The following is a 14,051-nucleotide window of genomic DNA, read 5'->3' on the forward strand; positions in this document are numbered from 1 at the left end:
AGAAAGGTACAAACATGCTGCAAATTCCTACATGAACCAGTGTTTATCAAACAGCGCAGAATTGGTAAGAGAAAATATCCACGTCACTAACAATTGCTGTTCAGGATAATGCGGAATACAAAATAAAATTTGTGTTAGTAATCAGACAATATGTAACTAAAGAAATAGGATAATCAATTACACTTCCTCGTGCTTGTGTAGTGTACGTGTTTCAATCACTTAAAACCCATATAAAACTGAATTCATCAAATGGTGGTCAGGCATGCTGTAACACTTCTAAGGAAGTCAGTCACAGAATACAGCTGAGGAGGCAGGAGGAGTTAGTTTAGGGGAGTGACCTCTTGGCACCACATTGCAACTTGACAATGTATTCATTGCGAATTAAAGAGACATTTTGTACTGAAAATTGTTGTTAGACATATGGTATTCAGGTAGACTTGAGTGAACTGTTAAATGTGCGGATTTTTTTTCAGATAATCGTTCAGGTACATTGCACAATGTGAGTGGCAAATGTTAAAAGCTGCCTGTGTGCACTCAGATTACTGTAGCTGTACTGCTATCAACTCCTTTTTGTGTCACAATATAAAATATTGGCCTTCGCAACTCCCCATCAAATGTAACTTGTTTGTTGATGTAAATAAAATGGAGATTCAGTATTGTACCAGTCTCAGGGTACACCCTTGTCCCAATGGACTGTTCTTATATCGTCTTATTTAATTGAAATTTATTTGTGTTTTGCAGTTTATTAATCAATAATTTGCTGGGGTTTTATGATTCATAAAATTTCGTTAGGATAAATGCAATAGTGCACAACCAGATGCCTAGACTAGTAATTGAACCTCTATATGAATTTATGCGTGTTTGTTCGATCTTCCCTCGCAGGAAAGTAAAAAGTTACTTCATATGATGATTAAGATTACGTTACATTAGGTTACGTTTACTTTCATTCCAATTGATCCACAGTGAGGAGCTTCTCCAGGATGCACAACATGCCAGAAGAGCAATATACATGACATATATTTACAACTAAAACAAATAAGGTAATGTATCTTTTTAATGGACACTGTTTAAAAGGATCATTTTACAACACTCATTTACTAAGATTGCATTAATGCACGGAATTTAAAAGTAAAAAAAATGTTGTTTTTCATTTATAAAGTAATAAACATATAACAAAACTACTAAATACTTATTTACAATAAACACATCACTAAACACACACACACACACACACACACACACACACACACAGTCAGATGGTTCTACTGAGAAATGGAGTAGAAGGAGTTGGCCAGAAATAAAACCTTTAGGCTTCTCTTAAACTAAATTTCATTGGTTGTTAGGGTTTTTATGGCTGTTGGCAAGGTATTGAAAATGTGTGTTCAGGAATAATGCACACCTCTCTGTACAACAGGAAATGACTTTAAATCCTTGTGAAGTTTATTCTCATTTCTAGTATTGACTCCATGAACTGAGCTGTTGGTTTGAAAAAGTGATACATTTTTAATGGCAAATATCATTAACGAATAAATATACTGGGAAGCATTAGTTAGTATCCCTAGTTCCCTAAACAGGCCTCTGCAGGGTGTTCTTGAGTTCAGATCACATATAACTCTTATTGCACGTTTTTGGGCCCAGAAAACTTTAGCTTGGCTTGATGAATTACCCCAAAAAATAATCCCATATGACATTATGGAATGACAGTATGCATAGTATGCCAGCTTTTTCATTTTTATATCCCCTATGTCTGACACAATTCGCATTGCAAATAGAGATTTGTTTATATGCTTCAGCAGTTCTGTGGTGTGCTCCTCCCAGTTGAATTTATTATCAAGCTGTAATTCCAAGAATTTAATGCTGTCTACTTCTTATATCTGCTTGTCGTTGTATGTTAGACGTATACTCATGGGACACCCCTTACAAGTTCTGAACTGCATGTATTGTGTTTTTTCAAAGTTTAGTGACAAAGAATTGGCTACGAACCAGTGATTAATGTCCACAAATACTTCAGTAGTCGATCTTTCTAAGAGTACACTTGATTTTCTATTTATTACAATGTTTGTATCATCAGCAAACAAAACAGTCTTGGCATCTGGTAATGTTACTGATGAAAGGTTATTGATATATACAAGAAAAAGTAAGGGTCATAAGATGGAATCTTGTGGGACCCCACATGTAATTAGTTCCCAGTTGGATGACGCCTGATAGCTTGATACATGTCTCTTTCCTAATAACACGCTTTGTTTCCTGCCAGAGATATAAGATTTGAACCATATTACAGCATTTCCTGTTACACCATAATATTCTAATTTACTTAAAAGGACATTGTGATTTACAAAGTCAAATGTCTTTGACACCAGCTGCCTGCGAGTTTTTGTCTAATGAATTAAGTACACTTTCACAGTTAGTGTAGACAGTATTCTCAATATCAGATCTCTTTAGAAATTCTAACTGCGACTTTGACTGTATGTTATTTGTGATAAGATGGATATATAGCCAATTGTATATTAACTTTTCAAAAATTTTTGAGAATGCTGGCAAAAGTGAAATTGAATGGAAATTTGATGCTATTTCTTTATCTCTCTTCTCAAACAGTGGCTTAGCTTTGGCATATTTCAACCATTCAGGAAATATTCCACTGATAAACAACTGGTTACACAGATAGCTTAATATGTCACTAAAATCCGAATCACATTCTTTAATCAACTTCGTTGACATTTCATCCTAGATGTTTTTGATTTTAAAAATTTTATTATGATTGACATTACTTCTGCTGGGATAGTGAGGTTCAAATCCATATTATGGAAGTTACTAGAAATCTCTGGTCTGAGGTATCCCATGCCAGCAACTACAGAACCTGACAATCCCATCTTTTTAGTAACAGTTATAAAATGTTTGTTAGAACGTTCTGCAACACTATACCCATCTGGCGCCAACATATCATTTACTCTTAATTCTATTTGCCCCTCTTAATGTCTGGTTCTACCTGTCTCCTCCTTCAGTACATCTCATATTGTCTTTATTTTGTTACCTGATATGACTATCTTTTCCTTGTATTATATTTGCTTTGATGTCTGTGTTACAGTCTTTAATATTTTGCAGTATTTCTTGTAATGTGCTATAACATCAACATCAGAACTGTTTCAGATTGACGGATACAGTTTTCTTTTTTTTTTTACAAGATACCTCAGTGCCTTGAGTAATCTGTGGCTTCTTTGTAGACCTTGTCTAATGTGGGTTAGTTTTGGGGGGAAACAGTGTTCAAATAAGATAAGCACTTTATTAGCAAAGGTATCATATTCTTCATTCATTCCACAAGCACTGTAAACATCACTCCAGTCAATATCTCTGAGGAGTGTCCTAAAATAATCCATTTTTGGCTTATTGATTACCCTCTTGAGTTCAGATATAACAGATTTTATATCCTGTTCAGCATTAACATAAATCAGAAAGACCTGTATGTCATGGTCTGAGAGGCCATTGACTTTTGGTTTTGTAATATAATTTTCTTCATTGGAGTTTTCTATGAAGGTATTATCAATGTCTGTTTTTGAGCAATTGGCTACACTAGTTGAAAAATTTACAGTGGGAATTAAGTTGAATGACAGTGATACTAACTCAGATATGTCATTTGGAAAGTCTTTAAGGAAATCTACGTTGAAGTCACCAGCAAACATTATTTCTTTGTTTTGGTTGTTAAATGGGCAATTACATCTTCAAGGTGGTTTATGAACAGATTAAAGTTACTTGCAGGTGCTCGATATACACTTAGTACTATGAAGGATTTTTTGTGAAATTCTACTTCTGTTGCACATGCTTCCATATGGTGTTCTAGGCAAAATTGATGGATGTCTATGTTATTAAATTTATGACCATTTGTGATAAATGTGGCCACACCTCCTTTGTCCATTACTGCTCTACAAAAGTGAGATGCTAACCTAAATCCTGTAACACTTAAAAGTTCTACACCAGTGGTCACATTACGTTCAGAGAGGCACATTATTAATTTCAATTCATAATTTCGTTACCATGAGCCATTCCTTTCTTTGTAGGGTATGTGACAAAAAGTTGTGCATTGCTTGGGACTATTCAAGTGCTACTATGTATATTCAAATCTCCATTGATTGTAAACTTATGTGAAGGATGATTCTGGGCTCATTTCGAATCCTCTTGAAGTTCTTCTTTTACTATGGTTGTATGTAAAAAAATGTACTTTTACTTGAGATACAGACCTCCATTATTATGCTGTTATGATGTGTCCTTACCAGACATACCTCTTTTTTGCTTGGATACTGTATTTAATGTCACAGCAGACCAGGTAAGGAGACAATTAAATTTGATCTATCGGTTTATTAGTTCTCGTTGGAGTATTATTATTAGTATCACTGTTTATAAGTAGTAAGTGTACAGATCATTTTCTGTAAGTTTTCAATCAATAGTGTCATTAAAAATAGCATCAAATATATGAAAATACTGATTCAACATATCTTTCTCTTCTGTTACAATATTTGCCATTATCCTTTGTAATATTATAGCTAATATGCTCATTTAAGTAAATTGTAATCTAAAAATTCTTGTGTGTTCAACGCTATTATCTGATATAAGAGGTGATCTGAAGGACCAAATGGGATCAGATAATTGGTAACTATTAATTCATCCTGAAGTACCATTGTAAAAAATCAGGGATTATTATGTAAGAGAGCTATAGCTGACAAAGGAATATGCAGGAGGATGGTACTTCTTGATATCCATGTGTCTTATGCACGTTCTCAGAATTTCTGTAGACAAGGAATTACATTTGTATGCACTTACAGTACTATGAGGTGTTTTAATATATGAAAATAGTAACTTAACTTACTGTCTGCTGTTCTGCCCCAACCAGAAGCAGTGGCTTTATAATCTGCAAATGTCTCATTAGCAATCGAATATGAAGGCAGGTCCACTAATTGGATGTACGCTGTAATAATAATAAGAAATATTCATTTGAAGCATAATAACAAAACGATAGCCAGAAAGTGCATATGTCACTTTAAAACACTGTGTACAACTTGTTTCTACCTTGCTGTAGTTTGTGAAAGGAGTCCACACTGTACCCAAAGTCAGTTAGCGCATTGTCACTAAACCCATTAGCTTTCATTTTTAATTCCAAAGTTTTTAATTCTAAAGGTGTGGTAAGTAACTGCATAAATTAGTTAATGTTTAACCTAAGGAAGAGGAATGTAAGAAATGTAAATTAGGTCTTTTGACTTCATTGATTTTTTCATTACCCAAGCACATTGCTGCTCTTTTAAATGCAACTTCATCAGGACAGAAGTGAACAAACATCAAACTGTCATCAGTTGCTCAGATATGGAAATTATTGTCATCTCAGGACAACGGAAAAATACAATGGTGACCATTAAAATACCAACATCATGAAGGAAGTATTCTTGATATGTCAAATTGACATGAGTGTGTTATACACTTGTATACAACCTAGTAGAGATACCATTTTGGACTGAAAAAGATAGAGTAACTCTCATGATCATACATGTTGTATGCATTACTCTTCTCATGAAAAATCCAAGTTTTAGACCTCCTCTTTCTTGTGCCTTAATCGCAATCTCGAAAAAATCGGTAAGAAATGGCACTTTTTTACTTTCGCCTCAGTACTTTGCTCCCAACAAGTTTTCTGCAAACTTTAAAGTTTCACACAAAACATGACAGAAAATTCGGAACAGCTACTAAGACACAAGGCTGTGAAAATCTGGAAAGATGTCTAGAAATCACAAAAAGTTAGGTAATTAGTAATTCACTTTAATAACTTTTTTGTAGAGCTGGTACACATTGTATAATAACCATTGTTGTAGATGACTTAATTTCGCAAGATTCATACAAAATATTTGTAATACATGCCGAGAAATACTGCATTAACAAATGTAGTGAAAGTGGAATTGAAACTGAAAAAGCCTTCCTCGGTCAAAAGTAGTACTCCTAAATGTAATATCAGCTTTAAGCAGCTACTTATGCAATATTTAAATGTAGATCATGAGAGTCATTTAATTTCCTGACAACAAGTACCTCTGTAAAAGTAAACACACTCATTTTCAACTCATCTATATATACTTACATACAATTAAAAAGTAGATCTTAAATTTTATTTTAATGATAAATACGAAAAATTTATATTGTGCATATTTTTGTATTAATTATAAAAGTATTAATTACTGTAAAATTGTAACATTAATTGTAAAATTTCATAAGTTTCTGTTATTTTTGCTCATATGTTGACGTATGCATTCATCACTTCCACCAATTGGCAGTGGATCTCGTAACTCGTCTTCTTCGATGTTGAATCCAACGTCTGATAAATTTCCGTGTAATTCGAACAACACTGAACATATACAATGGAGAATCGAAGTCCTGCTTTTCTACAGCAGCATTTGCTGCCACAAATCTTTTTGCATTGGCATGAAATCATGTTAAGAAATGCCTGTAGACCGTGTCTTTTATTCATTGGCGCTGTAGTCACATCGCCAATATCCTTTTTCCGGCCCCACTTCAGGACGTTTTTTCCATAAACTCATCATTGTCTGAACTTGCAGATAAGTTCTGCATGTGTGATAATGAACTGCATTCTTAGCTGGATGTAATGATGATAAGGTCCCATACTCCGAGGAGTGTAGGGGACGACGTGGGAGACCTGCACCACCGAGTAGCCAAGGTCCTAGCGGAGGTTGTTTGCCGTTGCCTTCCTCCGATCGTAATGGGGATGAATTATGATGATGAAGACGACATAACAACACCCACTCATCTCGAGGCTGGAGGTAGGCGTGCTAAATTGGATTAGATGTTCGTAGCAGCTTTAGAAAAGCGAAGAAATTGCAGATCGTCTATAGAAGTTTTCAAGACACCTCCATAAAGTTCCACAAGGAAATTTTCTGTTTTTTCCACAATCTTCCCTTCTTGTGCAGCTAGATCTTTCGAAAACAGAATAACTTTTACTGTGGGAAAAATCACTCCCAAGTGTAGTGCAAAATTTATGTTTCCTCTGTCGAAACAGAGTACAGGTGATATCTCAACCAGTTATTGCAAGGAGAAGAAGAATGTTGTCAATAACATCTTTATATCTGAAGAACGTTTTAATGTACAGTGCATCTGCTATGTTACCCCTTATCTATTTGCAAACCACATTGTCTGGCACTAAAGCCATCATCAAACCCGAAAGATGAATGTTTCTCCCAGCATACAGAACAGAATCGTGTTCAGAAGAAAATGAAATGGTAGTTTTCACAATCAACACATCTCTATCCTTTATTACCTGCTTGGGTATCATTTGTGTTCGCTGAAGTTCCTTCTGGAGCAATGAAATGAAGCAGGATTTTTTTTCGTCTTTTGATAACAATTTATCCATTGGCATCTGCCGAAACATCAACGAGAACTGCCGCACAATATTTTAACCAGAAGCGAACAGCTATTTTGGTGTTTTTTGCTCCTTTTATTTTCTATTGCGGGATACCCACCGAAGTCAACCACAAATGTTGACCATGATGTCGCTGTGAGTAGGCCACAAATCGTTTTGAAATGGCAGAAATACATTCTTTGCTCTTACCCATGTCTATGTCACTTGGTTAGGGTATCAAGGGAGCGTAAAATCTGGACTTTCTCCCTTTGCGAATGCCTTCCTCAGAAAAAATTATAGTGGAACTTGAGAAAGTTTGAGCTTGATGTAGTTCTTCAGATCATCAGGCTGCTTAGAGACGATCATCCTGTTGTAAAGCATGAAAAGATTCAGAGCTATTTTTCCTTTTTTCATTTTTATATGGGTAGAAATTACCGACAGAGACGCCACTGCATAGTTACGTCAGAAACGCATGTTCTCAAAATTTCTGTTCACAATTCTATCTATTCCAGTTGAAGTCTTCACCTTCACTCGCTCCATTACTTATTGACATTAAATATTTAACAGTTGGAAAAGGATTGTGACTGTAAAACGGCTGTGTTAGCAAATTAACGTCACTGTTGTCCCTTGCGACATGGGAAGATGTCACGTCAATGTGTTTTTCCATAGTACCCCATTCACCCCTGCAGAAGTTCTCAATTTCGTCAGTTGCGTTTTAAAATGCAGCTAACCCTATAGTCTAGCGAGTGAGGAAGCTGTCCGGTACACCTTGTCCACGAGCCATCTCACCAGAACTCTTCACTGTTTTCATGAGAGTTTGCTCAAATTTCACATCCATTGTAATATTATTCATATTAACATCCATACTAACGTTATAATTACGAAAGTAACACCGTTTGTTACGCTTTCACGACCAAACTGTTGAACCGTTTTTGATAAATTTGATATGGAGATGGCTCGAATGCTGAGGAAGAGTATAGCCTACTGTAGAGAGTGAGTAGAAAACCATTTTTATTGATTTGAAGGGTATAACGCCTTTCCCCATGAACCATGGACCTTACTGTTGGTGTGGGGGGAGGGGTGGAGGGGGGGGGGGAGGGATTGCGTACCTGAGCGATACAGATAGCAACCACAACAGTGGGGTAACTGTTAAGAGGCCAGACAAATGTGTGGTTCCTGAAGACGGGCAGCAACCTTTTCAGTCGTTGCAGGGGAAGCAGTCTGGATGATTGAGTAATCTGGCCTTTTAACATTAACCAAAACGGTGTTTCCTTTTGCTTGTTCTGCGAACAGCTGAAAGCAAGGGAAAACTACAGCCGTAATTTTTCCCGAGGACATGCAGATTTACTGTATGGTTAAATGATGATGGCGCCTCTTGAGTAAAATATTCCGGAGACAAAATAGTCCCCCATTCGGATCTGGGTAGGGACTACTCTGGAGGACGTCGTTACCTGGAGAAACAAAACTGAAGTTCTACGGATTGGAGTGTGGAAAATCAGATCCCTTAATAGGGCAGGTAGGTTAGAAAATTTAAAAAGGGAAATGGATAGGTTGAAGTTAGATATATTGGGAACTAGCGAAGTTCGCTAGCAGGAGGAAAAAGATTCCTGGTCAGGTGAATACAGGGTTATAAATACAAGATCGAGTAGGAGTAACGCAGGAGTAAGTTTAATAATGAATAAAAAAATAGGAGCTTGGGTAAACTATTACGAACGACATAGTGAACGCATATTTGTAGCCAAGATAGACACGAAACCCACGCCTACCACAGTAGTACAAGTTTATATGCCAACTAGCTCTGCAGATGATGAAGAAATTGATGAAATGTATGATGAGATAAAAGAAATTATTCAGATAGTGAAGGGAGATGAAAATTTAATAGTCATGGGTGACTGGAATTCGAGAGTAGGAAAAGGGAGAGAAGGAAACATAGGGGTTGAATATGGATTGGGGGAGAGGAATGAAAGAGCAAGCCGTCTGGTATAATTTTGCACAGAGCATAACTTAATAATAGCTAACACTTGGTTCAAGAATCATAAAAGAAGGTTGTATACATGGAAGAATCCTGGAGATACTAGAAGGTATCAGATACATTATATAATAGTAAGACAGAAATTTAGGAAACAGGTTTTAAATTGTAAGCATTTCCAGGGGCAGATGTGGACTCTGTCCACAATCTATTGGTTACGAATTGTAGTTTAAACTTGAAGAAACTGCAAACTATAAGAACCACAGGTTGTAAAGAGTTTCAGAGAGACCATCAGGGAACGATTGACAAGAATGGGAGAAAGAAATACAGTAGAAGAAAATGGGTAGCTTTGAGAGATGAAATAGTGAAGGGTGCACGGGATAAAGTAGGTAACAAGACAAGAGCTATTAAAAATCCTTGGGTAACAGAAGAGATATGGAATTTAATTGATGAAAAGAGGAAATATAAAAATTCAGGTAATGAAGCTGGCAAAATGGAATACAACCGTCTCAAAAATGAGATCGCAAGCAAGTGGAAAATGGCTAAGCAGGGATGGCTAGGGGACAAATGTAAGGATGGAGAGGCTTATCTCACTAGGGGTAAGATAGATGCTGCCTACAGGAAAATTAAAGAGACCTTTGGAGAAAAGAGAACTACTTGTATAAATATGAAGGGCTGAGATGGAAAAGCAGTTCTAAACATAGAAGCGAAAGCAGAAAGGTGGAAGGAGTATATAGAAGGCCTATCTACACAAGGGTGATGTACTTGAGGGCAATATGATGGAAATAGAAGAAGACGTAGATGAAGATGAAATGGGAGATAACATACTTCGTGAAGAATTTGACAGAGCGTTGAAAGACCTAAGTCGAAACAAGGTCCTGGAAGTATACAACGTTCCATTAGAACTACTGACAGTCTTAGCCCTGACAAAATTCTACCATCTGGTGAACAAAATTTATGAGAGTTCAAGAAGAATATAATAATTCCAATCCCAAAGAAAGCAGGTGTTGACAGATGTGAAAATTACCGAACTATCAGTTTAATAAGTCACAGTTGCAAAATAATAACATAATTCTTTACAGACGAATGGAAAAACTAGTCGAAGCCAACCTTGGGGAAGATCAGCTGGGATTCCGTAGAAATGTTGGAAGACGTGAGGCAATTCTGACCCTATGACTTATCTTAAAAGATACATTAAGAAAAGGCAAACCTACATTTCTAACATTTGTAATCTTAGAGAGAGTTTTCGCAATAAATAAAAATAAATATTACAGAGTGACAGTCAATGAAATATTGGGAAAAAACGTAAATTAGTTACAAACTACGGTGTGCACACACTTTATGCAAGATGCAAACGTCACTGCAGGTATTCGGGCTTAGGTTATGATATGTTCGATATGCCTACCATCATTGACGGTGATGTGGTGCAGACGAATAGTGAAATTCTACATGACCCGCTGAAATGTCGGAACATCGATGCTGTAGATTAGCCGACCGTTGTGACCGAGCTGTTCTAGGCGCTTCAGTCCGGAACCACGCGGTTTCTACGGTCGCAGGTTCGAATCCTGCCTCGGGCATGGATGTGTGTGATGTCCTTAGGTTAGTTAGGTTTACATAGTTCTAAGTCTAGGGGACTGATGACCTCAGATGTTAAGTCCCATAGTGCTTAGAGCTATTTTTGCAGTCGATGACCTCCTGAATGGCTATTTCCAGCTCATCAAGGGTTTTGAGGTTATTGCTGTACACCTTATCTTTAATACAGCCCCACAAAAAGGAGTCGCATGAGTTCGGATCAAGAGACTATGGCGGCCAGGAGAGGCTCATGCCAGTGGCCTCTCGCTAACCCAGAGCCAGAATCCGGTCCCAAAGTGCTCCTCCAGAACATCAAACACTCTCCTGCTTCGACGGGATCGAGCTCCATCTTGCATGAATCACATCTTGTCGAAGTCAGGGTCACTTTCGATAATGGGGATGAAATCATCTTCCAAAACCTTCACGTACGGTTTGATAGTCACCGTGCCACCAAGGAATATCGCACCGATTATTCCGTGACTGGACATTGCACACCATACAGTCACCCGTTGAGGGTGAAGAGACCTCCCGATCGCGAAATACGGATTCTCAATCCCCCAAATGCGCGAATTTTGCTTATTGACGAACCCATCCAAATTAAAGTTGGCTTCGTAGCTAACATAAACCATATTAATTCCCATCACGCCCCGCGGTTAACCGTGCAGTTTGAACGTCCTAACGTAAACCGTTCAGAACATATGACGATTTTATATCACATTGTTCAGTAATTGATACACTGTACATTGTTTATAAATTCATTTAGTCTGAATGTGAACCAATTTAATGGCTGAACCGTAATGAGAGTTTTAAAGAGGGTTGAATAAGTTGTGAGGTGGTGCATTAAGCAACCCTGTATTGTTTGGTAACGACGCCGTCGAAGAAAGTGAGTGAGTGCGTGAAGTTAGTTAGGATCAGAATAAAATGTTTACCTGCACTCTTGGAAACATCCATGGCCAAAACAGTACCTCCAGTAAGCACACAATCTCAATAACACATATCTAACTTCCTTCATGCATTCACGCTTTAACAAGTTTTGAGGACAATTGCATCAGCAAAAATTTAAAGAAACGGGATGAAGATGTAATGTTATGAGACCATTTTTCCCAAGTCTCTCCCATAACTAAATAAAACCAGAGTTAAGAGGGCCAATAAAATCGAGCTATCTAATTATCGAAATAGTTTTGTAGAGTTCATTCAACGTTATTGCCATAATTGTACAAACATTTAAAATGAAATAAAAATACATATGACTCTGCAACCAGCAGTATTAGTTGATGTTATCATTAATTCTATGACCCTTGAAGACTATTCAGTCAGGTACATGAGCTCACCTTCTTGGTTGTATCAAAAGATATGTCATAAGCTGATCTTATTTTTCCACTCAGGGGACTGAAATGGTACTTCACATAAGCTAAAATCACAATCGGACAGCAAACTAACTAGAGGCGTAATGATTACTTCATGAGGATAAGCTCCAATAACTGCAACAAGTTCCATCTTAAGCGTGTTACCAACAGCATAGTCGGAAAATCCATAGTGTATATCAAACCAGCATCTACGTGACACAATGGCGTCACAGTAACCAGCCAACATACACTCCTCAAATTTAACACTCACGTCTGAACAAAACAGATATCTGATACAACAATAACGTGTACTTCTGTGCTTGTATGCACTCGTTACATTATCACATCGTTCTTTCCAACCATAGCTTCCTCATTTAGAGCTATTAGCAGGTGCAGTCTACCTACATTTCTCTCCCCCAGAACACGCTATATCACAAAATTTCACTTTTCTACACATTTTAAAGTGTTCATGAGTGATACTATCATTACTAGGCAGCAGCAGCAGCAGCAACAGTAGTAGTAACAGTACTGGTAGTACTAACTTTATTAGTTTTTAGTGATTGTTTTTATTCACATTGTCCCTACATGCAATCCAGTCATTTCATTTGTATTAAAAGCATTTGATTACTGTTTGTCACATTAAAACTATCATTATTTATTAGGTAACTAAGATGAAAAAATACTTGTGTGTGAAACCCTAGTCCGATGTGACTGATATGACCAGTTGAAATATACAAATAAATAAATAAAACCAAAGAAACAGAAGAATCATATCTTCCGTCGAATGTAAACTTACAGCTTAGGGCTACTTCGGGTTTCAGGAGGACAACAGCCACGTCATGTTTGAGAGACACGCTACTGTAGGAAGGGTGGACTACACCCTCGCGGCTGTAAATGCGTACCAAGTTGTCCTCCCAGTCGAAGGAGTACAGTTTGATGGTCCCCAGCGTCACTTGAAACGTATGGAAACTGTACAAGGGAAACAAATGTCCAGAGACAGTTTTAAAAAAATTATATCCGAATCCTGTATTACAAATAAATGACATCTTAGTAATAAAAGTTATATAGGGTGTTAAAGTGGAATCGAGAGGGAAAATTTAGCACCACAGAGAACCAGAGAAAGAAAAAGGCTTCTAAAAGTACCAGAAAGACTAGAGTCAAAATGCGAAAACGAATGTTGTAAGTGTCTGAACATCTAATGGGGATAGTGGAACAAATGGGTAGATGAGATGAAGAAGGACATGGGAGAGATTAGTACCATACTAGAGATAGTATATAACAAAAATAAAGACTAGAGGTGCAATGAAGATATGGTTCAAACGGCTCTGAGCACTATGCGACTTAACTTCTGAGGTCATCAGTCGCCTAGAACTTAGAACTAATTAAACCTAACTAACCTAAGGACATCACACACATCCATGCCCGAGGCAGGATTCGGACCAGCGACCGTAGCGGTCACGCGGTTCCAGACTGAAGCGCCTTTAACCGCACGGCCACACCGGCCGGCTGCAATGAAGATATCAGAATTTTATTAGATTACCGACATGTTGGTAAGAATTCGGCCAGATTAATGTGTGAAATTTGGTATGTGAAATTTGGAACGTTGGATTTCTTGGCCGACATAAGCAGATGCGTGATTCGACGAAAGGGGCTTTTGCGGTCAGCCACGCTCGTCAAAATAAGGATAGTATCCAGCAGCTAAGCGACGGTTTTTGCTAAGGAAATTGCAGGACAGGATGAGCTTCTAGCCAGCTGCAACCATGGTCCAATATACGAGACGTAT

General features: G+C 37.4%; 1 protein-coding gene across 1 annotated transcript in view; it reads right to left on the bottom strand.

Moving 5' to 3' along the window:
• Positions 1–14,051, bottom strand: part of LOC126101247 (brachyurin-like) — a 182,028-nt gene that overhangs the window by 69,822 nt on the left and 98,155 nt on the right. The window contains exons 4-5 of the mRNA XM_049911934.1: positions 13,065–13,237; positions 4,859–4,957 (exon numbers count right to left, since the gene is read on the bottom strand). Coding sequence (XP_049767891.1) covers positions 4,859–4,957; positions 13,065–13,237 — 272 coding nt within the window. The remainder of the gene's footprint in view (positions 1–4,858; positions 4,958–13,064; positions 13,238–14,051) is intronic.

This window comes from Schistocerca cancellata, chromosome 9 (genome assembly GCF_023864275.1).
Source record: "Schistocerca cancellata isolate TAMUIC-IGC-003103 chromosome 9, iqSchCanc2.1, whole genome shotgun sequence".
NCBI lineage: Eukaryota > Metazoa > Arthropoda > Insecta > Orthoptera > Acrididae > Schistocerca > Schistocerca cancellata.